Consider the following 25,107-nt stretch of genomic DNA (forward strand, 5'->3'; position numbering starts at 1 on the left):
TCAACTGCCCACTTTTGCTGCTTCAGCTCCCACCACTGTCTCCCGGGCCCCCTCCCAGCCCACATTCCAGCGGGGGCAGCTCAATACTAGGGGATGGTGTTAGAGGTCGGGGGGGCGCTCACCCAGTTAGTAATGGGAGCCCCCAGGCTGGTGGAAGACTTTCAAATCAATGGATGGTTGCAGGGACACCTGGGTGGCTCAGTGGTTGAGTGTCTGGTTGTGCTCCTGGGGTCCTGGGATGGAGTTCCACATCCGGGTCCCCACAAGGAACCTACTTCTCCCTCTGCTTGTGTCTCTGCCTCTCTCTCTATATGTGTCCATAAATAAATAAATAAATAAATAAATAAATAAATAAATAAATAAACAAACAAACAAACAAATAAATAAATAAAATCTGGGCAGCCCCAGTGGCGCAGCGGTTTGGCGCCGCCTGCAGCCTGGGGTGTGATCCTGGAGACCTGGGATCCAGTCCCACATCGGGCTCTCTGCATGGAGCCTGCTTCTCCCTCTGTCTGTGTCTCCGCCCCTCTCTCACTGTGCCTATGAATAAATAAATAAAATCTTAAAAATAAATAAATAAATAAATAAAATCTTAAAGGACGACTGCAGACCCGTGAGAGACCTCCAAGCTCCCCCATCCCTAGTGGAAAGTTCAAAGTCTCAGCAAGGCCCCAGGTCCCCCATATCAGAGCCTTGGGCCTCTTCCCGTCCTCCATTCCCTTCTCAATCTTTCAGTTCTGCCTCTTGCTCCCAGGCATTTGTTCATGCTGTTCCCTCTTGTCTGGAACACTGTTCCCTGAACTTCCCAAGTCATGGCACCTGGTCACATCTCGAGGGCCCGGTCTGCAGTAGGAAGGTGGCTCCCCACCTCTGCTGGGCGGGTACAGCTGGACAGGTAGTGGTTTCTTGATGGCGAGGGCGCTGGAGGGTGGTGGGGGTCCCCGCACTGAGAAGGGGGGCAGGGAGTGTCAGCGAATGAAAGAAGAAAGGAGCCTAAAGGTGGCTGCTGAGCTTGGCTGCATCCAGCCCCAGAGCCCTCGGGAGACCTGACCCAGAGGTCCCCACAGGTGGGCGGGCCAAGCAAAGGGTCACAGCCACTTGGGAGGGGGAATCCAGGCAGTTGGGGGCCCTCTCCTTCCTTCACCCCCCAAGCGAGTAAGGCCCCACCGTAGACCAGGGGGAAACGGGCCCAGAGAGCCCCAGCAGGGCTGGCACGAAGCCCCTGGCAGACTGGGAGGGAACCCAAGCGGGTCCTACAGCGTCCTCTCAAGGACAGGAGAACCCCAAACCTCGGTAAACTGAAGAAAAGCGGCTTAGAATCCTGACTAAATAAGGAGCCAGGAGCAAGGCCAGGAGCAGCTGCTGGGCTTGGGTCGTGGTGCCCCCTCCTGGCTGTTCCTTCAGAGGCCACACAGGCTGGTTCCTAATCAAAGACTGGTGGGGAGGCTGAGGGTCCACAGGCTGCAGGGGGCTGTCTCTGGGGGAGGAGCGCCAGGGACCTGGGTCCCCCCTGCACTCACTACGAGACTTTGGACAAGCTCTTGAATACAACCAAGCCATTTAATGAGGAGGGACTTTGGAGGTTTACTGATCTCCCCCAACTCAGGCCTCAGAAAACACGGGGCCACCTAGAGACGCTGGGCAGTTGTGACATGTGCCCAGGGGCAGGCACAGGGGTGCTAGGGGGACACCATCCTGCACCGGCTGGTCCTAGAGAGAGGGCTTCCAAAGTCAGGGAAACCAGAGAAGCCAGAGCCAGCCCTCTGGCCCCCTACCCCTGCCCAGGTCCCAGAGTCCTCTGGTCACCTTTCCCCTCACTGCCTCCATTGTCCTCCTCCTTCCCTCCCCCCAACTCCCAGCTGCTCTTCCTGCCCCAGACCCCCAGCACCACTGGAGGGTTGCCAAGCCCGAGGGTGAATTGGAGTTCCCATCCCATCCTCAGGACCGCCCAGCCTTAGGGCCTGGGCCCCCTCTCCCGGCTCCACACCCCTCCACTCATGCAGTGCTCACACACCAGACATCCCCAGGGGCCAGCCCTGTGCAGGCGCCGGTGACAGGCTGTCCTGGATCTCACAGCAAGCCTTCTCCCATCCCCTTCTCTCCTATGTCCCAGACTCCCTCCCCAGGCCTCCACTCCTGCTCCCCCAGACCCACCATATGATGGTGAGGACTGGCCACAGACCCACAACCTCCCCCTCCTCCACGCCCTGTCCCCTGCGCCCTCCAGCTGCAGCCTTTCTTCGGCTCCTGTCTCGTGGGCACTGAGAGATGCTCTCAGCTCATCTTCATACACGCACAGCCCTCCTGCCCTCACCAGCCACTTCCTATCTCCGTCCTCCCTTCAGAGCCTGAGTACTCACTCCTAAACCTCCTTGCCTCACATTTGCCCCTTCACCCCTTGTTGCTGAACCCAACAGACACCTTTTCTCCCACTCTCAGCCCATTCACCCAACAAGCTGGCCAGACTTGCCTCGCACCATGCTCTGCTCCTTTGGGTCTCTGGGCCTTTGCACCTGCTGTTCTTCCACCTACAACTCCCTTTCCTCCCTCTTTCACAAACTAATGCCTTCTCTTTCTTTGACAGTAAGCCTGAGTGTCGCTTCCTTTAGGAAGGCTTCTGTGATGCCCCAGGCTGGTTTGGACATCCTCTAAGGGCAGCCCATGATTCGTGTAATCTGGTCCCTGGATCTTTCGGCCCCAGAAAATTTCTTTTAGTTTCTCGAATATGAAGACCTCTTTCCAACCTCAGAGCCATCACATGTGCTGTTTATCTGCCAGGGTCCATCTCTGTCCACACTGTCCTCAATTTATGTTTAGAAAAGTAGTGTCCCCTCCTCCAGGATGCCTCTGTCTCTTCAAGCTGGCCAGGGCCCGTCACCGGTCGCACAGGTCCCAGGCTTCCTCTGCCTGGCTTTGATCCCTCTGGGCATCACAGAACATGTCCATGGGTGTCTCCTACAGGAATGACAGCTCATCCTTCCTGGATACTTTCTAAGTACTTTGCGTACATTAATCCTATAGCATATATAATAATCCTATTGTTATCCCTGCTCCACAGATGGACAAAGTGAGGCCTGTGTCCTTCATCCAGGGCCAGAGCCGAGTGTACAGTCTGTACCAGGCAGGGCTTCCCAGACCCAGGGCTCTGCAAGAACAGATGCCTCCAAATCTGGTTTAAATGGAAACCAGCCTCTGAGCTGCTCCCCACCCCACCACCAGCCAGGGATGAAGGCTCTGCAAGCCCCCCCCTTTCATGCTGTTTATTCTTTTGAACAAATTGTGAGTTTTACAAGACATTCAGGGCCTGTGGTGGCAAACACATGCAGCCATGGTGAGAGCTTTCAGACCCACTGGGCCTCCAGCCCCACTCCTGCCCTTGCTCCCCAGTGCGCTGCAGGCACCCTCAGGGTGCCCCCACCCTGCCCCATGGGGCTGCCGGAGTCAGGGGCCGCGACCCCCTAGCCCAGGGCACCCTCATGTGCAAGCTCCTTGCTCTGAGGACTGAGGGCCTCCCCAGTCTGCAGCAGCTGGACCCTCACAACCTCCTGGCACAGGACACTCCTGTGATGTCCGCCCAGCAGAAGAGGAAGCCGAGGCCCTGAGAAGAGGCAATGCGCCCGCAGGCAGCTGGCCAGTGGGGAAGCTGGGGATCAGAACTCCGATCTCCTCACCCCAAGCGCACAGCTTTGCTTCTACCTTTAAGGCCAAGAGAGCAGAGGATCCCTGGGTGGCGCAGCGGTTTAGCGCCTTCCTTTGGCCCAGGGCGCGATCCTGGAGACCCGGGATCGAATCCCATGTCGGGCTCCCGGTGCTTGGAGCCTGCTTCTCCCTCTGCCTATGTCTCTGCCTCTCTCTCTCTCTCTCCCTCTCTGTGACTATCATTAAAAAAAAAAAAAAGGCCAAGAGAGCAGAGAGAGTTCATGTGCCTCGCGGCCGGCCTGCTGTTCTCCCTTCATACTGTCCTGGAAAAGCCTGAAGGTCTAGGAAGCAGGGATGGCGTATTCCAGGCCTGGGCCTGCACCTGGGGAAGTTACTCAGCAACCCAGGCCTCCATTTCCCCTTCTGAAGATTGCCAGGTCACACCAGGCTCTGCCACTGGTAAGGTCCTCCATTTCTCTTTTCTACCAATTTTCAGGTAACCTTCAGAATCTTCCAGAACACCGGAGTTCATTTAGTACACTATGCATTTCCCAACCGAAACTTTGTTTTTCAAAATAAAGTAATTGAACTAGTGCGTGAAACCATGTGAAGACTCAAATATGAGACACCTCCCTCCCTTCTGAGGGATAAATTGGGGGGAAGACCCCCTTGCCTTCTATTCAAGCATGTGTGGCAGCAGCACATCCTTCAGGTCCGCCTGAAGGAGGACCTGGCTGCACTAGGCTTCTTTTGGGGGTGCTGATCCTAACACACTGTGAGAGCAAAGATGTGCAGGCCTCGTTGCCACGGCATTCCAGGCCTTCCTGCATCTGCCCTTGAACGGCTTCTCTTAATCTTGTGCCCCCGTGCTCCAGCCATCCTTCCCTGAGCTGCCCAAGACCATGGGCCCGTGGAGACAGTTCCTGGGAAGGGAGGGTTGTAGACTTAGGTGGGCCAGGACAGACATCTGAAAGATAACATTGCATTGAAACCAGAAAGAGAAACAGGAGCCAGATTGGCAAAAGCCTTCAGGAAGAGGAAATAGCAGGTGCAAAGGCCCTGGGGCGGGGATGAGCTTGGTGTGTGTACAAAGAAGCCAGTCTGCTGGCATGTGGTAGGTGAGGGGAAGAGTGGTAGATGGTAAAGGGAGAGGTGGACCAGTAGGGACCTGGGCAACGCTGGCCCACAGCCAGACCCACACATCCGAGTGCCAGCAGGAGGGAGAGTGTGAGAAGCATGGGACGCCATCGGGAGCATCACCCCGGGTGAAACAAATGGGCTACAGCAGCCCACAGAAACATGGATGAGTGTGAGCATATAACATCCAGTGAAAAAAGTTTGCTCCAAAGACAATAGCCTAAAATAACTTTAAAAAACTAACCATTGAGGAATACATATGGATGTGATGAAATAAAAAAAGGAAAGCAGGCAAATGAGGCACTGGGAATCAGGATGCTGGTGACCGTGGCTTTGGGGAGGTGGTTGAGAGCTGGATTGGGGGCCAGATGGCTGGGCGGAGGACGCTTGTCTGGAGCAATAGATTCATGGGCACTTGTCACATTATCAAAAAGAAACAAACATCAAATCAGAGTGGTCATGCATGGACCGATGCTGAATTTGTCTCCTGGACCAGCCTGCGTAGGAGCCGTTTGATCCAGAACCTCAGAGACCAGGCCCGGGGATTGGGATTTTATTTGGGGAGCAATGAGAGCCACTTCAGGGTTGGGGAGTGACTTGACTTGATTCCTATTCTGCAAGGATCACTCTGTGAAGAACAGAGGAGTGGGGAGGAGAGGGAGGCTAACCAGCCTGTTAGGAGGCCACTGTCATTACTGTGCAGGGAGCGATGTGGGGGTTCGGGTGATGTGGGGGTACAAAGGTGATGTGGGGATGTAGGGGGCAATGTGGGGTGCAGGGGTAATGGGGGGTGCAGGAGACAATATGGGGTGGCCAGGGGCAATGTGGGAATGCAAGGGGCGATGTGCGGGTGTGGGGGACCAGCACTGGTTGTTAAGTGAGAGCTCTATTTTGCACTCAGGTTTGAGATGTGGGCTGGTTACTCTCCCCGTGCACCTCACACACAGATTCCCTTCTCCACACTTTGTGTCCAGAGGGGCTGACCCCATGGACAGCATCCTCTGGGTTCCCTCAATCTCTGGCTCCCAGGAGGAGACCAGAGGGCAGGAGGAGCCAGATTCTGGAATATCACCGCTAAAATGAAAGACATGGCTACACCTCGTACCAACTACTACTACGTAAAAGGCTCAGTACTGAAGGGGTCTCTCTGAATTTTGGAAGTTGTCTACACCATACCTGGGGGCCATTTCCTGGGGAACTGGCATGCCTGCCAGTTTGGGATGGACCTGAAGTAAAAGAAGGCTCTGCATCGTGTGCAGATTACGGTGCCAGCTGCCCTGGCACCCAGGCCCTGTGGCCCGGCAGATCCAGCGGAGGGTGGATGGCCAGGGCAGGTTGGGGTGGGGTGGAGTGGGATCCCTGGAGCCCCACAGAATCAGCACAGACCACTGAAGCTCCGGGGCCCGGCCTGCTCTCCTCTACTGACAGCTCCTCTGCATTAGAAAAGCAGCCCAGCCTGGCTGCTGGCTCTGGGAGAGCCTGGAGCCCACAGCCACTGGACACCCGAGGGCAGTGTGACCTGAGCTGCTGGCTGGATGTCCTCCTGGGCCTATGTTCCCTACCCGCTGTCCTCTCCCTGCCCCGTGCTGACCTGTGGGGACTGTGTTAAGGGGCTCCTTTGCCTCTGGCTTCTGGCTGAGCTCAGCATCGAGGAGCCCTGGCAGGAGCCTGGGTGGGGAGCAGGCGGGAGTCATAACAGTTATTGTCCCAGGCCCCTTCCTCCAGGGTGTCCCTGAGAGAGGTCGCTGCTCCATCACAGCACACTTCTCTATATGGCTGTCTCCTTCCAGGTCCCACCAGCTGCTCTGTCCTCACATTTCTTCAGCCCTTCTTCAGTGAATGAAGCTCTCCAGTTACTGCACTAACCTGTAATTTCCTACTGCCTACCAAATTTTTTCTATTAGTTCCCTTATTGACACCCCTCCTTAAGTTACCTCAATCCGAGCGTGCTGTTTCCTGCTGGGACCCAATAGGATGATAGGTGTGCACGCAGAATTCCATTTAAATTTTATTTTTGAGAGAGAGAAAGAGAGAATCTCAAGCTGACTCCCCTCCGAGCGTGGAGCCAGAGCTCGACATGGGGTTTGATCCCAAGACACTGAGATCATGACCTGAACCAAAATCAAGAGTCAGACACTTAACCAATCAACCCACCCAGGTGCCCTGTGCAGGCTGAATTCTAAAATGACCCCAAGGGTCCTGCCCCCTGGTTTACACGTCCTGCATGATCCCCCTTTGCTGAGGCTCAGCAGGACACAACAATCACTCCTGTGATCATGTTATACAAGACCCTGTCCCGGCTGACTGGAGAGAGAATCTCCTGGTGGCTTTGAAGAATAAACTAGCATTCTGGGAGATATCTATGTGCTGACGTCCAGAGGGTGGCCTCTAGGAACTGAGAGTGAGTCCCAATCAACAGTCAGCAGGGACACAGAGACCCCAGTGCTGCAACTGTCAGGAGTCAAATTCTGCAACAACCTGGATGGGTCTGGATGAGGACCCTAAGCCTCAGATGGCACTGCAGTTGATTGACGTTGGCAATCAACGTCACCCTGATTCCTGCCTGGTGAGACACCCAGCAGAGAACCCAGTCGTGTTAATTACCCAGTCTCTGACCTACAGAAACTACGAAATAATAAGTGGGTGTTGTTTAAGCCAGTAAGTCCCTAGTAATTTGTCATGCAGCAATAGAAAACGAACACGCTGGACTGGATACACTCCTGCAAATCGTGAAGCTAGGTGTGAGCAGCAGCACTCCTGCATTTGATGGTGGAGGCGGGCACAGAACTGGGCGGGAGCAGGTCCAGGAAGCACAAGTAAATGAAATGAACGTGTGGCTTTGATGCCATGGAACCTACTACTGGTGTTCTGACATCCCTATGGATGTGAACTGTTAACTGCCTATGGGGGCATTCCCTTTGGCCAGTCAGCAGAAGGGAAACCACTGGGAGCCCCATGTTGACAAATGAGTGTGCATCAGACTGGATGGAGGTGAATCACAGCCCCACTTGGGGCTGCCCCCAAATCTCATGAAGGGAGAGTCTCCCATGGGCAGAACTTCTTTTTTTTTTTTTTTAAGATTTTATTTTTATTTATTCATGAGAGATACACAGAGAGACAGGCAGAGACACAGGCAGAGGGAGAAGCAGGCTCCTCAGAGGGAGCCTGATGTGGGACTCGATCCCAGGACCCCAGGATCACACCCTGAGCTGAAGGCAGACACTCAACCACTGAGCCACCCAGGTGCCCCATCCCATGGGCAGAACCTCAAGTGGTGCCCCACTGCCTCCTTCAGCAGAAGAGATAGCCTGAGGCTTGTTTGCATTTACACTGATCCATGGGTAGAGGTTCCTGGGTTAGCCGTCTGCTCAGAGACTTGTAAAGATCAAGATTGGAAAGCTGGAGGACAAGGAGTTGGGTATGTGGCCCAGCCTCTCAAAATAGGCAAGGTGCAAAGCCCTCATCTCATGTAAGCGTGCACCAGAGGGTAGCCACTGCAGAAAGAGGCTTCTGTGAACTACAGGGACAAGATGACTCTGGAGGTCAGCTCCACTCTCTCCCCAGCTAGTCCTGTCCTCGTTCAGGGGGCTCATAACAAAGTGACCATGGCAGCAGGTGTATTAGTCTGCGCGGGCTACTAAAACAGAGTAGGGGCCTTAAACAACACAGTTTCACTACTCATAGTTCTGGAGGCTGGGGAGCGCATGATCGAGGTGCCTGCAGGGTGGGTACCATTCCGAGGCCTCTTCCCTAAGCTTGGAGGTGGTGCCATCTTGCTGTATGCTAACATGACCTCTCCTCTTGGTGTGCATGGAAAGGAAGAGCGGGGGAGCTCTCTGGTGTCTCTGCTTATAAAGACACTACTCCTATGGGATCAGGATCCCTCCCTTAGAACTGCATTTAACCGTAACTACCTCAGTAGAGGCCCCATCTCCAAATACAGCCACACTAGGAGGTGGGGCTTCAACATATGAATTATTGGGAGATACAATCCTTCAGTCCATAACAGCTAAGGCTCTGTTATGGCAGAGGCTTCTCACAGGCTTAACAGCATGAACTTTGCCCTACAAAAGCTGATTTGGCTACTGCCACTGTTGAGTGCCCAGTCTGCCAATAAGACAGGCCCATGCTGCCCACTTTGGGCACCATTCCCCAGGGAATTGTGATGATGGCAAGTTGATCACATGAGGAGTGCATCGATTAATCCTCATGGAATGTGGGTATAGATTTGCCTTCTCTATTGGATACTTCCGGCAGGACCACCATCTGTGGCCATGCAGAATGTTTTATCCACCACCAGGGCATGCCATACTGTATGGCCTCCAACCCAGGAATGCAATTAACAGAGAGATAAGTTTGTGGCAGTGGGCTTGCACCCAGCAGCTAGCCTGCAGGGATGGCGGGGCGGCCTTCTGAAGTTTCTGTTACAGCACCAGTGGGAAGCTAGCAGCCTGTGAGGTAGCAGATCTGTCACATACGATGAGTGTGTGGGGAGTGTGCCTTCATTAGTGACCAGTGGATGGTGCTGTCTCCCACCAGGAGCATCCCCTCTCACTTTTTAATTTAAATAACAGCTTGCTTGTATCGAATTCATATGCCATACCATTCATCTGTTTCAAGTGTACAATTCACTGTTTTTTTGAGCATGCACGGTGGTGCAACCATCACGGTAGGCTGCTCACTCTCATGCCCCCATAACTCTCTTACAGAACTTTCATTTCCCATCTTTGCAACATAGCAGATCATGTCCAGCTCTGCCCAGGTTCCCTTTTTCCATGTTCGGGCCCTTCCTGAGTTCAGCGTGTTTTTGCATCCAAATGCACCTGAGGCTCTTCTTCGAAGAACATCCCTTGGACTCCCAGAACGTACTTGGCCCAAAGTCTCAGACAGCTGGAGGTGCCCAGGCATGTACATCACTTTCAGGCAGCCCTTAACCCGTGACTGAGAGTGCTGACTACCAGAAGGCAGGCAGAGAAGAGAGGGGAACGTGGCCACAGATGGAGGAGCAGCAGCCATGAGACAAGAACAGAGGAGAAAGGAGTGTCCTGGAAGTCCAAAGAAAGGTGTGAAAATGTGTGAGGAGGTCAAGGGAATAGAAGACAGCGAACTGACCACTGGATTTGGCCACAAGGTCATGACTGGTGACTTAAATGGGTAAGTTAGATGTCAACCTTACCTGTAATGAACCCAAAAAAGAGGCAAGTAAATGACGTGAAGTCTTGGAGGATGACATGCAGGCCATACGTGGCATCAAAGGCAAGCAAGACTAGACTCCTCATGGGACTCTGAGCAGCCCCCTCGGAGGTGGTGGAGGTCCAAGGAGGGGACTGGCTTAGCCAGAGAACACTACCCCAGCAAGCCCTAGAGGCATTTAGGGAAATTCTAGTGCAACAAGGACTAAAGGCATAGAAGATTCTGAAGAGTCAATTGGGTTGTGGGTTCCAAAGGCCTTGCGGGTTGGCCTGGGGAGTTGGGCCTTGGTCCTGGAGCAGTGGGGAGCCAGGGAAGGGTTTAGGTGGGGTGTTAGGATGCCCAGGTCAGGATCTGGGAGGGAAACACTCACTTCATCTGAGGAGCAGCACAAGGCCAGGCCCACTGGAGGTGCCTGATAAACGCTTACTGACTCTGGCATCAGAACACAGGCTGTTGCAAATGTTGGAGATGGTGGTTGACATCACCCCATGACTGATGTTAATATACTGCGGTAGTAAAAAATTTACTCCAAATTGGAAAAAAAAATCTAAAAGCCAGATGCTCAAAAGCACTGTCTTAATTACAGACTGACCGTGAAATAGCCAGGGTTTCAAAACCAGGTATGTTCCACACATTTCAAACTGAGGTGTTATGGCTTGTTTTCCCACGTAGGGGGAGGGGGAGCAATTGTTTTGGCAAATGGCTGACGATGTCAGAAGGCAACTCAGTGTTTGCCGGGGAACTGGCTTAGAGCTGGGAATTAATTGCCCATGAATGTGGAAAAACAGCCAAGTCCACACAGAGTGTTCCATGGACTGTGTCTACTACCCAGAAGAAAAAAGAAAGAAAGAAAGAAAGATGTTCTGATTCCAATTATAAAAAGAAAAAAGATGAAGAAAAGACACCACCCAGCAGCTAATTACTGACAGGCCAATGCCTGTGCTAGCTCAAACGCAAGAGCTGACATGATAGAATGTTAGCATCTTACTATCTGCTGTTAATAAAATGTAGCACAAAGGCTCAGAGGAGCTGTACATCTGCTCACAGGATGCTCCACAGCTCGGGGAACCCTCCCCAGCCCGCCTACCCACTGGCTCACCAGGGCTAGAGTGGGATCCCGAGCCTGGGGCTTGGGGACAGGAGTGAAGGATGCCCTGCAGCCCTCAGAAGGAAGGGGGTGAAGGCTGGAGCCGGCTGGCCAGGATGCCCTCTGCAGATCTGCTGTGTATGTGTCACCAGCCGAGGGGCTCTGCATGCCAAGGAGTCAGCTGCACAGCCCCGCTTGGGAAGAAAACCCCAGCAGGAAAAAATACTTATAAAATCAAGTTAACAGTCACAGGAAAAGATTGGAAACAACCTCAAAGTCTCGTAGCAGGACACTGGTTAAGTAAGTGAAGAGGCATCCCTTCGATGAAATACTACACAGCTGCTAACAAGAACGAGGCAGCTGGGAGGCTCTCCAAACTTGAACGCAGACGTTCACTACTGGGGTCGGGAAGAGAATTAAGGGCTCTGTGAACTTGGCGGGGGAAGAATTGCATCTTGATTTTTGCTAACCTCTAACTGGAATTTAGTGTTTCCTTCCATTATGAGTGTTGGCCACAGACCCCGGAAGAATTAGCAGTGACCTGGTCACCAGAGAAATCACAGATTTTCTCCTATGGCTTTACAGTTGCTGCAGGTATGTCAAACACATCCATGACATCACGACTTTGAAACTACTAATAATGATTACACCCACCGCCTGATCTTGTTATTTAATGCATTAGTAAAGAAATACATGTATTACTAAACCACAAATGTATTTCTCTATTTTGACAAGTATATTAAACATAATTGGTTTCCTCTGTAACCTTATATGTTTTATTTTATCCATTTAAAGCACTGCTCTGTGAAGAGGTCAGAGGCTTTCCCAGACTGACAAAGGGATCCATGGCTCAAAAAAGACTCAGAAGCCTTGATCTGGCGTTAATGAAAAGAGAAATGAGCAGAACAGCGTGGATCAGATGCCACCATTTGTGTGTGTGTGTGTTTTAAAGCAGATCAACGGGGGATCCCTGGGTGGCTTAGCGGTTTAGCGCCTGCCTTCGGCCCAGGACATGATCCTGGAGTGTCGGGATCGAAACCCACATCGGGCTCCCTGCATGGAGCCTGCTTCTTCCTCTGCCTGTGTCTCTGCCTCTCTCTCTCTCATGAATAAATAAAATCTTTAAAAAAATAAATAAATAAAGCAGATCAATGGAACAGATTAAAAACCTGAGAAATAGACCCACACAAGTAGGCCCAATTAATGTTTGACAAAGGTGTAAAAACAATATGGTGCTAGAGGCACTTAGACATCAGTGGCAAAAAAAAGACTTCAACCTAACTTAACACTTTATACAAAAATTAACTCAAATGTAACATGTAAAAATGAATCTGAATAAATTGGTTGGACTGTATCAATGTCAATATTTTGGTTGTGATCTAGTGCTATAGTTTTGGGGGAAACTGGGTCAAGTGTCCATGATTTCTCTTATTTCTGACAACTGCATGTGAATCTATAATTATCTCAAAATTAAAGATTAAACAAAATAAAGCTTGTACAAATTATCTCTGGGAGGAGACAAACAAAAAAGGAGGACATCGCCAAGGAGAGAAATGAGAAGGGACAACAGAGATGGGGGAAAAATCTGTTTCTGGCTTATACTTATAAATTGTGTATGATTTCCATGCATTCCTTATATTCACAATTAATTATTTTTAAAGAAAAACAAATAAACATCTCCTGGAGAGAGATGAAGAAATGAGCATGAAAAAGAAATTATCCCAGTAAAAAAATCAAAACTATTTCCTAGGTTACACGTGAATTGCAAGCATTATTATTGATAAATTTCCCAGCAGCCTTGTGAAAGGATTTCGATTAAAATTTTAATATGCTATTAATACTCATTTCTTTAAAAACTGACTTCATGCTTCCCTGTTCATTTTCAAAATGAATTAAAAGGTCTGGAAAAAAAACATTTTAATGATTTCATTCCTGTGTGAGAGCACTGAGTTGGATTGCTGTTTGTGTGCAGCCTGTTTGTCTTGAAGACCAGCTGGGCTGGGTGCACTGCAGTGGGCAGTAAGTCCCCAGAGGCACCACAACTCCCCTGAGACTCACAGCTGTCCCTTGCTGGGGAGCGGGAGAGCACCATGTGGTTAGGAACTCCAGACTCAGGTGGCTCCAGACTCAGGTGGAACTCAGGTTTAACCCTAACTCTGCCACTTATAGACAGTATGGCCAAGCACAAGAACCTAGCATTTGTAAGCATCAGTCTCGCTGGGTATAAGATGGGTATATCATGGTGCCTGCCTGGGGGAGTTGCTGTGAGAATTCACAGAATTTGTGGAAAGTGCTCAGTATAATGCCTGGTGCAGTGGGAGCATCAGGAAGTAAAGAGTCACAGCCATGGGGCTTTGCAGCTGCTGTCAATCATCCAACAACACAGGTACCACATACACTGTACACCGAGGGGTGGTAATCAGAGGTGGCATTTTACACAAGAGCTCTCTGCATTCTCAGCACACCCAATGCTACAGGGAGGAAAGGGGGGCAAAGGGAGGAGATGTGATGTGCCCAAGAGCACATGGCTAGGAGAAGGCAAGGAGGAAGAGCAGGACCTGAAGACCCTGGGCCTTGGCCAATGAGAAGAGGCCACAACTCATCTAGGGTCTCTGAGCAGCTCCTCAGTAAGAGAACCTGGGCCCAGGTCCGCCAAGACTTCAGCACCCAGAAGTAGAAGGAGCTGTGAGGATCTCCAGAGCTGCAGCAGGAGGGTCTCGTCCCCTGCCCTGTGTGTTTTGTCTGCAAAAGGGTGCAGAGCAACCCCATTCTCCAGGAAAGCCAGGGGCAGCATGGTGGGAGAGCTTCTCTCCAGGAGGGTTTTGGAGACCACACTGATCACCATGATGCCTACATTAGCATTTTCTCAGAGGGCTCTGTGTGCTGTGGTCAGTAGAGTGGGCAGTGGTTTCAAGAGGCAAACACGTCCTTAGGCCGCTCAATCTGCTCAGAAACTAGGGTGCATTCACATAGTTAAAAAAACAAAACAAAACACCTGAAGGTAGTAACTCAGGAAAAAATGGATATTAAAAACTCTGTAACTGGTGCCCAGGGATGTATGTGGCCCTCCGCACGCACCTCTTTGGTCTCTTAAAACCTGTGTGACTTTGGGCAAATCACTATCCCTCTCTTTGCCTCACTTTTCTTCATAAAATCGGGATAATACTACACCTCTTTCCGGGTTTGTTGCAAGGATTTAACGACGGAAGGGGTGCAGTGCTTGGCCACAGTACAGTTTCAGTGAAGGCTGACGCCCTGTTCCTCTGCCCCCTGTGGGGGATCCCAGCCTGGAAACAAGGCGAAAGATGCTGCCTTGTGGCCAGAGACAGGACAACTCAACTTTCCACCCAAACGCACACGGTGGCCCCGAGATGCAGCCATTCACTCTCTAGCAGGCACTCCAGGACTACTTGCCTAACCAATGCTGAGCCCACATTGGGGCAAATGGCACCTTGTCCCTACCTCCAGGAAGCTCCAAGACTTGTGGGAGGGACATCTACACAGTGGGATCCGTGCAAGAAGAGGGCCGGCGATAGAGGGCCCGGACAGGCCCTAACAGGGCCTCCTAACCTAGGCTAAGGGGCCTGGAGGAGGGGGGCAGCGGAGCTAGGTCTGAAAAGGTAAGTAGGAGAAGAGTAGGTGACCCAGGAAGGAGTCTAGGTAACCGACTCGGCACATGCAAAGTGCAGAGAGGAGGGAAAGGAGAGGACCGAGCCGAGGGACACGGTGGGGGGTGGGCGGGGGTGTCGGGGTTGGGGCCGGCGTCTGCAGACAAAGACAGAAGGGCCTCTATCTCCCAGGCAGGCAAGCACAAAGAGGGTTGCTAAGCGGTGTGCCATCTAGCCTCGCTCATCGTTTTGATTTCCCGGGGTGATCGCAGGTCTCTGGGGGGCGCTGCAAGCCCGGCGCTGCGCAAACCCGGTCCTCCCGCCCAGCGGGCTGCGGACCTGCGCGCTTCTCGGCCGCCGGTCGCTAGGCAACAGGCCCCGCCCTTAGCCGCTGCCGCGCGCCCTCTCCCGGCGGCGCCCTGACAGTGCGTCCAGCGTCAGGCCAGACCCGCCAGCTGCTGCCTTCCAGAACATTCTCTCAGTTTATGGCCAAGCCTCGGTCATTAGGGCCGGGCAGTGCTGCTGGCTGCCAGTCTCTCCCTTCCCTTCCTTTTCTGCCTGGACCCGGCCAACTCTACCCCTGCAAGACCTGTGCTGGGCCAGCCGGTGAGAGGAGGCTGGAGGGGGGCAGGCCGACTGGCTTGAAGATGTTGGCCTCAGAGCAGTAGGGAGCCATAGAAGGTGTGCAAGCAAGGTAGCAACGCAAGCAGATGTGTTTCAGCCTCAGGCTGTTGCTGCTGAAGGACCGCAGGATGGAACAGGGCATTCAGGGGGCATAATGGATTGACTGGAAAGGCTACAGGGAGCAGGGGTCCCCTGATCTTAGCATGGTGAGAATGAGGAAAGGATGAGCCCTGGCTGTCGGAGCTCGGGGTTCACACCAGGGGGGAAGAGAGGAAGCAGGTCTCCAACCCCGCCCCGTGGCTGTCTTGTCACTGCAGCTGGCACCCTCAAGGTCCCAGGGAAGAAGCTAACCAGGCTCCAGAGATTAGTCAGAGCACAGGCCTATAGGAGAACGGAGCATTCCTCCCCTCCCTGGAGTTCTGTGGACACAGATTTCAGCAACAGGACACTGTCCTTCTCAGCCTCCAGAGCGCCCCTTCTCAATCCCACAGACTGAATAAACATCCTATTTCCTTGCCCCGGTCTGGAATGCTTTGGAGTCCATGTGGCCAGACTCTCAGACCTGTGTACTGCAGATCACAAATACTTTGATTAATGCAGCTTGGGTGAAAATCTTCAAAACAGGGAGTCTAAGATAAAGCAGTGTAATGAAGGAGTATGGAGGGGCACTGATCCAGCCCTACTTGGCCATACTGACGGGGGACAGGGTGAGGCCATCTGGAACCCAGGGCTCCTCAGGGCTGTGGACCCCAAGACAGGACCAGTGCTATTATGCAGGAAGCATTGGGGGGCTTCAGCCTCAAAGCCAGGCTAGTCCAACGTCACAGCATCAGGCAGAGACAAGACAATGCTGCCCTGCAGGCCTCAGAGTACCTGGGTCGGCCCTGCTAGGACTGCCCAAAAAGCAGGGACAGAAACCTTCTAGGACTAGATCCTGCTCCAGTGCCAACAGAGCAGGCCAAGGCCCAGCCAGGACACTCATGTTGGGAGAACAGAGAGCATTTCTGAGCGATCATCCTGCCACTTGTCCTGGAGGATTCTGGGACACCCCTGCCTACAAGCCAGGTGGCATGCAGACTGGCCTGTTTGAGTGCCAGTCTGCCCCTGGACAGAGGACAGGACAGTGTCTCACCCAGAATCCTTCACTCCAGGTCCCTTACTCTTTCTGCACCCACCCCCCAGGAATGCCTACTTTCACCTTTAAGATAGAGTTGAGATCCCAACTTCTGACCACCCCCACAGAGGGAAACTAAAAGAAATCTTTGCATCTTGTGTGTCTGCAATGTCCTCAAAAGGTCTCCACTGCTTAAGAAAAATGGTGGGAATATCAACGACAGTCAGAAATCTAGTAGCCTGGCCCAACTCTCTCCCTTGGCAACAGGGAAAGGGGAGGTAAGCCAGGGAGGGACTTGCCAAGCCCAGATGCTCTCCCCAAAACCACCTTCCACAAGGACTTAAAGAAAATGAAACTTGCACGATGATTTCCACTGCTTATTTTATTTCAACAGTCAACTGTCCCCAGAGAAGAAATGGATACATAGATGATTTAGAAGCACCATTCTCTTCTGAGAACTGCATCAGTGCTTACAAACAGCCTACTTTTTAAAGTTGGCAATCACTATAAAAATATCAAATAGTCAAACTTTAATAGATTTTTTTTTTTTTTTTAACCAGAAAAGATACCTATAGTGGCTTAAACTTTATGGAGAGGAGAGGAGGCAGCCCCAGCAGTCAGAATGCTTGGTGCAGCCCCTTGGAGAAGGGGCGAGAGGCAGTGGCCAGGCAGCCCTCACAAGAGACAGAGCAGCAGGGAAGGACGCTGTAGAACCTGCTGTCAGCACTCGGTCCCAGCTGCCCACACAAACCACCTGGATGTGCTTGGGGCTCAGTGTTTGTGCTGCCCCCAGCTGGGACCAAGCAGAGGCGGAAGCAGAAGGCTGAAATAGATGGTGCCTCCTGTCCTGGAGCGGGCCCGAGGAAATCAAAGACCGCATCTGGGAGTGAGTCTAACAGCACCACAACCCAGACTCAGTTAAATTCATTCCTAAATGTGAGCTTCCACCAGCCCCCCAATCCTCAAAGCCCTGGCCCTCCCCTGCTAACCATCCTCCATGTTCCTGGTCAATCCCACGTCTCTGGATAGAGAGAACCTTAGAAATCACCTTCCTCCCCTCCTGTCTTGAAATGGAAATTAAACTGCCATTTTATGTCTACTACTACCCTTCCTCCCTACACATCCCCAAACCCGATAAGAACATCATTGCTGCAACACCCGCAACCCCCACCCCGCTGGCCCAAGCACTTCAGGGCCTAGTTGGACTGCTCCCTGGAGGGCAGCTGGCTGGGCTCACCGGGCAGCGCCTCCACCTCTGCCTCAGGCGCCTCCGCCTCCACCTCAGGGGCCCCTGCCTCCACCTCAGGGGCCCCCGCCTCCGCCTCAAGGGCCCCCGCCTCTGCCTCAGGCACCCCGGGCACCCCGGGCTCCTCTGGTACCCCTGCATCCTGGCCATCTGTGAAGGACAAAGAGGGGCTGGATTTACAAACAGGGGAATTACCTACTTTCAGATGCAAACTTTTGGTCAGGCATTCTCGGGGTTCCCAGCCCCTGCGGAGAATGCCTTTGCCCTCCATGGGCCAGGTGTCCGGACCCGGCAGCCTAGCCCCAGCCCCCCAACACGGACTCCAGCTCACACTCTGGCTCTGCCTGTCGCCAGCTGGGTGGCCAGGAGCAAGCTACCCCGAGGCTCTGAACTTCTGCGCCCTTCTGGGGAATGAGATCTGCCCTCCCAACGTCAGGTCAGCATGAGATGACAGGAAACAGGGAGAATGAACACAAATGCCGTCCTGGGGTGCAGGTTCAGATGGGTCCTCAGAATCACCTCCTGAGGAGGAGCCGTTAAGCCCACTTCTGCAGAAGGTGAGGGAGGGGGAGGCACCAAGGACTGAATGACCTTGCCGCGGGTCACAAAGCTACTGTCTGGCTCTGGGGCCAGCATGCTTCAAGCCACACACCATCTCTGCCTATTTAGACATCTCACACACAGCACGTGTGTACAGAAGGCCTCACTTCCTTTTCCTAGGGAGCCTCGGGGAAGGACTAAAAGGGGGAAAAAAAAAACCTAGAACCTTTAAAGCTGCAAGAGCCCTCGTAAGAAAACCTAAAGCACTTTTACCTCTAATATTGACTACCACAATAACCCTGTTAACAGGACCCATTTTACAGATGAGGAGACAGGCCTCGAGTGAGTGGGAGGGCCTGAGGTCACCCACTGCGCCAGTGGCAGAGCAATGAAGGACAGGGTCCCTGGCTCTTGGCCGGTTTCTCTCCACGAGGACTCATCCCTAGCAGCCCCCACCCAGTTCCAGCTGCTGCCCCAGCCTCAGCATCTGCTGCTTCCCTCTCCAGAATAGCCCCAGCTGAGCCAGAGCAGCCTGGCACAGCTGGTCTCCTGAACACACCACAGGAATGCCATCCTTCACATCTTTGCCCACAGGCCCTGATAAGGGGGGTGGGGGGATCAGCATGAGCTCCGGAGCCAGACAGAATTCTGTGGAGATCCAAGCGCTGCCATCTCCCATTTACATATGTGAGAACCTCTCAGGGTTCCATTGGTTTTCTCACCTGAGACTGGGGAGCCCCTTTTGGATGTTTGCATATGGAATAAAGAGAGGGGTATAACTGAAGAGCTCATCCCCAGACCCAATGCATTTTAAATTCTGCTCTCCACATCCACTTTGTGATTAGGCCCCCTTCCTCCAGGAAGTCCTCCTGGCTCCCCAGAAGCTGAAAGCCTGGGGCCCTCTTACCAGTGGTTTCCTTGTCTGTATCAGACAGAATGGTGAGAGAGAAAGATGCCGGTGGTGGCGGCGGTGGCAGAGGCGGCAGAAAGTGGAGCGCAGACAAGAAGCCTGGTGGGAGAAATTGAGGCTGCGGTGGTGGTGGTGGTGGTGGTGGTGGTGGAGGCGGCGGCGGTGGTGGTGGAGGTGGCGGCGGTGGCGGCAGCGGGTAGTAGCTTGGCTGGAAGTCTCCCACTGGCTCCGGGACCTGCATGGCGCCCAGAGGAAGAAGGTTAGCCAGACAGGCTGGTAAGACAGGCCTCAGACTGCTAAATGGGGGGCTCCCAAAGGGGCGGATTCACCTCTGTGACCCAATACCTAAGCACAGGGTACATGAAACAGGGTGTTCAGCAAATACCCACCCAGTGATTGAAAGCAAGAAGGAATTCAGGCATCTCAGGTACGCCTGGGGAACAGCCACATAGTCACACTGAGCCCTTCTGACCCTAGGAGGGAGGTTCTAGCACCATCCTCACTGCAATGATGAGTGTCAGTGGGGTGAAGCTTCAGGCCGAGGGCCACAGAGCTGGGCAGTGAGAGGCAGAAGTGGGTCCTGTGGCTGCTCGGCTGCTCTGTGCTGGGGAAGGTGCCAACACATCCCAACCCCTGTGGTTCCTTCTCCTGGTACAGCTAAGGATGTAGACACCAGAGTCGGGGGCCTTATTCCCATAGCTGTGACTGAGGCAAGGGCAGCTGGGAGACCACAGTAACACGGCTCCAGTGGGCAGCTTGTGCGTCTGCTGCTTCCTCGGCAACCAAAGGATAAGCTCACGCTACAGGACCCTACGGCTGGAATGGGGCATCTGCAGTGATGGCCACACCACTCACAGCTTAACAGAGAAAGACATGAATGTAATAAAAAGTGGTAATACATATCAGATGTAGGTCCTAGTATTTCCTTCTGCATCAGATACTTCAGAGCAGCACTTTACAAGCTGTGTTTTGGAGAACCCTAGTGTCCTATAAGGTATTTTACATGCTCTTAAGTGTTCTTTGTCAAGGGATTGGAGTACCCCACACACTACCCTACACTGGTGAGTCATATATGAGCACACGGAAGCCTTGAGGCAGTCTGCATTTTCTAACAAGGGAGAAAGCCCACCTTTAAGTATCCAGTACGTGCCAGACCCCCTGCCAGGCACTTCCCATGCATCACACCTTATTCAATCTGTCCACAGCCCTGTGAAGTGGGTACTCTTTCCCCTACTGTTTTCCCCTACTGTAGACAACCTGAGTCAGACCCTCAGAGATCAGAGGACTTCCCCAGGCCATATGGCTGGGAAATAGTGGAAGTAGGATTGGATCCCAGGTCTGTCCAACTCCAAGCTTGTGCTGTTTTGTGGGAAGAGAACAGAGGAAGTGAAGCAGCAGCAAATGGGGTAGGAATAGGAGTAGGAGGCTGAGGACATCCATGGGGAATATCTCAGAGCCTGGTCAGGAGGGACAGCAGGACAAGGATGAAAGCAATTCATAGGCTCTTGGGTTTGAAACAGCTTCAGAAATAAATGCCTGATCCTCTATCCAGACGTGAAGGGGGTGGGAAGGGGGATTATTAGTGCTTTAATTCCAAGCTGCTCAGCCAAGTCTCTCCCTGGATCACAGCTCCTGCCTGGGGCCTGTGGTGGCAGCTCAGGCCCAGATAAACCAACTGAGATCACACTCTTAACAAAGGCCGTCTGGCAAGCCTGTCAATCAGAGCTCCACCCTGGACGCCAGGCTCCATCCAAGCTTCTGTGAGAGCAGACGGTGGGTGCGTGCTCTACTTGGCCAGAGGCCCCTCTCTTTGTGTGAAGGCTGGAGGCGTTGTGCTCTCCTGGAGTTGCAGTGGGGTGGCCAGCATCCCCAGAGTTCAGGTGTGGCAGGGGTGGTGTAAGAGTCAAGGGCCGTGTTTGCACTGCCTCTCATGACAAAGATACCTTGGAGAGCAGAGGTAAGTGCCAGGGCCCCAGAGTTGGGGTGACAGCTCTGTTCTGATCAGCTATGTAATGTGAACACCAGTCCTTCACTCCCAGGTTCTATGACCATGAACAAGTACTTAACTTTCTCTGAGTCGTCTTCCTCTATGCTACAGTGGGGTGATACAGCATACCCTGATGGCTCACAGGAGGGTCACAGGCACCCTGGAAATTATCAAGACCAGTGGGTTTCAAAGCTTTTCCTTAGAATCAATGGAAAAGGACTTCTAGAAAACTTAACGTCTAAAACAGACAGAAGAGATGCTGCTGGGGCTGCAGCAGGAGTGGGGACCCTGTCCCCCGTGTGCCTCACAATGGCTCCACACACTGCAGCCAAAACTCTCCGTATGTAAATATCAAGCATTCCTTTCTTTTCAACTGCTTTTCACAAAAAAGCATGCTCTGTCCTCACTCTTCTCTACAGGCCACCCAAGAGAAACTAATACCCAGGGTTAGGCTTTTAGCCCTGAGGGAGGGAGGAAAGGTAATGGTGGCTTACATTTCCCTGAACTTGAGCTGCATTAGAACCGACCTGCCCCACAGATCCAATCTGATGGGGCCCCATCAGGACTGGTTACCCAGGCCTCTGCAGTCCTGACAGGCCTCAGGGTTGTCAAAGGGGAAAGGGCTTTTAGCCACTCTGGTCTGGAAGGAGCTGGTAACCAAGGCCACAAACCTGGTCACCCCAACTTGTACCTCATACAACAGGGACGGCCTGATTCTTACGTACTCAGTATTCAAAACACAGGCTTAAAGAACACAGCTGTTAGTAAATGACCACTGGTCTTATAAAAAGATTACATCTTGTCCATTCTTTCAACAAATGTTTCCTTAAGGTGACAGGTGTTTGGAAGAAGGCTTCCATGTTTTTCGAGACTAAGCTTAAATTCTTCCTGAAAGCCCCCCAGAAGTCTCAAGTGACCCCTATCTTTTGGCAGGGGACCTACATGTGCTCCTGGCTTTGCCCTCAACAGTGTGGTTCCAGGAGTGATACTTTTCCTTCTGGTACCCAGCAAGATGAAGCTCTCTCACGAGCACTCTTCCAGCTCCAGCTGGTGGTCACTCACTCAGGCCGTGGTGCTACGTGGCTGTTCCCCAGGTGTACCCGAGATGTGTCTGCAGTCCTTACCTGAACCCCTAGCTCTGAAAAGCACATACCACAGCACAGACAGCCCAGGCCAATGTGCTGATACACAGATGGACGTGCCTACACGTGTTCACTCTGAACGAGGTCAGTCTTGTGCCTGTCCTACCAGTGCTCAGGCCCTGGCACAGACGGGTACTTCAGTTCACTTACTGGGACAGAGGATCCAAAATAACAGCAGCAGCATCTGGGATAAAGAAAAACCAGGAAAGGAATGGGGGATGGGACCTACCAAGCCTCCTCCATGGAAGTGGCTGCAGGACACATGCCGGAAGCCCCGCTGGAGGGGGATCCCCGGAGTCGGGGATGCATCCTGGTAGCCCAGTGGGAATGGGCAGTAGGAATGCATGTTGGAGCAGCTGGGATACAGCTTGGAAGGCTCTCTCTCCAGGTACTCAGGCCCCACCACACAATCGGAGTTGACGCTCAGAGGGAGCCCTGAAAAGGTAAGCAACGAGGGAAGTGTTAAAAACACACAGAATAGGGCACCTGGGTGGCTCAGTGGTTGAGCGTCTGTCTGCCTTTGGCTCAGGTTGTGATCCCGGAGTCCTGGGATCGAGTCCCACATCGGGCTCCCTGCAGGGAGCCTGCTTCTCCCTCTGCCTCTCTGTCTCTCGTGAATAAATAAATAAATAAAATATTTTTTAAAGATTAAGTTAAATTAAAAAATAAAAACACAGAACTAGGGAAAAGAGCGTATCCCTGTACAAAGGTAGCAGTACAACACTCAAATCCACTTACAAAGAACTGCCACATCCATTATGCTTTTGATCCTCCCTGCTTTTAGAGCCCTTCAGCCATGTCCCACTGCTCTCCCAAGCCCCATGAGAGCTTGTTCCTGCCTCCACCCGGGCCTCCTTACACACTGTAACCTCGCATCTTCTTTCTCAGCAATCTCAAGGCCTTGGCACCTGCTGTTCCCTCAGTTTGGAAGGCTTTTCCCCCAACCTCACTGTGCTTAAATAAAGTCCTCAATACCTAGCTCCTACTCTTCCTTCAGACCACAACTAAACCATTACCCATTGGAGCTCTACACACTGATTTGTGGGATTCCTTGATCTGTGCTGTCCCTCCCACAAGGAGGAGATCCTTGAAGGCAACAAATGTGACTTTCCCGGTCACTTCTTCATCACTAGTGTCAGGCACAGTTACGTGCTCAGTCCCTGTTGAGATGGAACAGAGAAAGGCACTGTCTCTGTGGAAAGATATCTTCTAGAATTGCTGTTTCAGGTCTCTCGTCCCTCTCTAGTTTCCCAGAGGCCTGAGTTCTCCTAGAATGTCCCAGAAGGCAGAAATGGCCTTCAGAGGGCATCTAGGCCAATCCCCTTAGCACAGCGGGGAGAGGTTTCCACAGAATAGCTCGCCTCCTGTGCTACCACACCGCCATAGAGAAAAATAAAGAAAAGAAAAGAAAAGAAAAAAAAAACCCACGTGTCTGCACCCAAAAGGAGCCTCAAGTCTGTATGTGACTTGAAACTGTACTTTTAATAGTGAAGACAAGACATAAAGAACCATGCATTTACCAAGAATTTATGCATATGGCGGGAAGGGAAGGAAAAAAGGCAGTATCAATAGACCAACTGTTCTCCAGGGGGGGCAGAGACCGCGCTCCCACTCCCCGGGAAAGTGCGCACGCGCAAAGTTGGCTGGGAGGAGCCTCCCGCGGAGGCAAGGGGAAGAGTGCGCAGGCGCAGCCCCGTCGAGCAGGCCCGCGCACAGGGGCGTCCTGAAGGAGGCGCCACCAGCCCAAGAAAAGGGCGGGAAGAAGCGCGCAAGTGCACTGGGGCGCGTCTCCCTAGGGCGTCTTCCTGGGGGAGGAGCCACGGCCCAGGCGCTGGGGGCCATTTTCTCTCTCTCAAGGCCGGAAGGCCCGCAGCCAGCTACGTGTTAAGAGCCTCCAGAACAGCCGTGTTTCTTTCTAGCCTTTAACCTTTCCAAAATGGCACCCAACCCCGGGCTTCCAAACCCGAGTACGTCTGGAAAGCATTTACCGCCCCCACCGCCGCCCCCACACCCCCCCCGAGGGCCCACGGCCGCACCACCCTCCCGGGGGGCCTGGGCCGCCGCGGCGGGACTCTTACCGAAGTCGGCGAACGGCGGGCTGGGCACGGGCCGCAGCGGCCTGCGCAGCTCCAAGCGGCCGGGGAAGCCCTTGCCGGCGGCCTCGGGCCCGAGCGGGAGCCCCAGCGGACCGGGCGCGGCCGCGGCCACGGCAGCTCGCGCGCTCAGCCCCGCGTGGCCGCGGCCGCCCAGGACCGGCTGGAAGGCGCTCGGCCCGGGGCTCGGGCCGCGCGGGGGCCTCTCGGGGAAGCCCGCGGCCACGCGGCCCTCGGGGCCTGCCTCCCGCTCTCCCGAGGCGGCCGCCGGCAGCAGCTGGCGGAGGCTGGGGCCCGGGGGCGCGGCGGCCGCGGCCCCCGCCAGCTCGGGCCCCGGCGCCCCCAGGGCCACCTCCTGCTCCTCCTCGGAGGCCTGCTTCTTGAGCACCTTCTGCGCGGCCATGATCTTCTGGCGCTCGGTGATCAGGTAGCACTTCTCGCAGGTGCACTGCTTCCAGCGGCACTTGCCCGCGTGGCCCTTGACCGGCACCAGGAAGCCGTGGTTCCGGCACCGCGAGCACTTCGGGGTCCGCAGCATCTTGTCGGCCGGCCCGGCGGGGTCTGCCTTCATAGCACAACCGCCACCTCCGGGAGCTGCCGAGCGAGTGCAGCGAGGACGAGCGGCGCCCCACAAGTCTCTGGCGCTGGGGACTTTGGATACACTTGTAACAAAGTGGTTCTCGTCGGTCCCGGGAACTGCACAGGACCCTTGCATTTTCCCTCCTTTTTTTGGAGTGCAAAATTTGGAGGCTTTCTGTGTCTTGGTTAATTGCATGCAAAGGCTTGG

The 25,107-nt window shown here is 53.4% G+C and overlaps 1 protein-coding gene across 1 annotated transcript; it reads right to left on the minus strand.

Moving 5' to 3' along the window:
- On the minus strand, positions 1 to 24,891 carry DMRTB1 (DMRT like family B with proline rich C-terminal 1). Its single transcript, XM_041773027.1, has 7 exons — positions 24,306 to 24,891; positions 22,457 to 22,662; positions 19,096 to 19,333; positions 18,645 to 18,785; positions 17,640 to 17,798; positions 869 to 946; positions 1 to 86 (listed from the first exon to the last, which is right to left on the minus strand). Exons 1-7 carry the CDS (start codon positions 24,889 to 24,891, stop codon positions 1 to 3), a joined length of 1,494 nt encoding a protein of 497 aa, XP_041628961.1.
- Positions 24,892 to 25,107: the final 216 nt, after the last annotated feature.

This window comes from Vulpes lagopus, chromosome 10 (genome assembly GCF_018345385.1).
Source record: "Vulpes lagopus strain Blue_001 chromosome 10, ASM1834538v1, whole genome shotgun sequence".
Classification (NCBI taxonomy): domain Eukaryota; kingdom Metazoa; phylum Chordata; class Mammalia; order Carnivora; family Canidae; genus Vulpes; species Vulpes lagopus.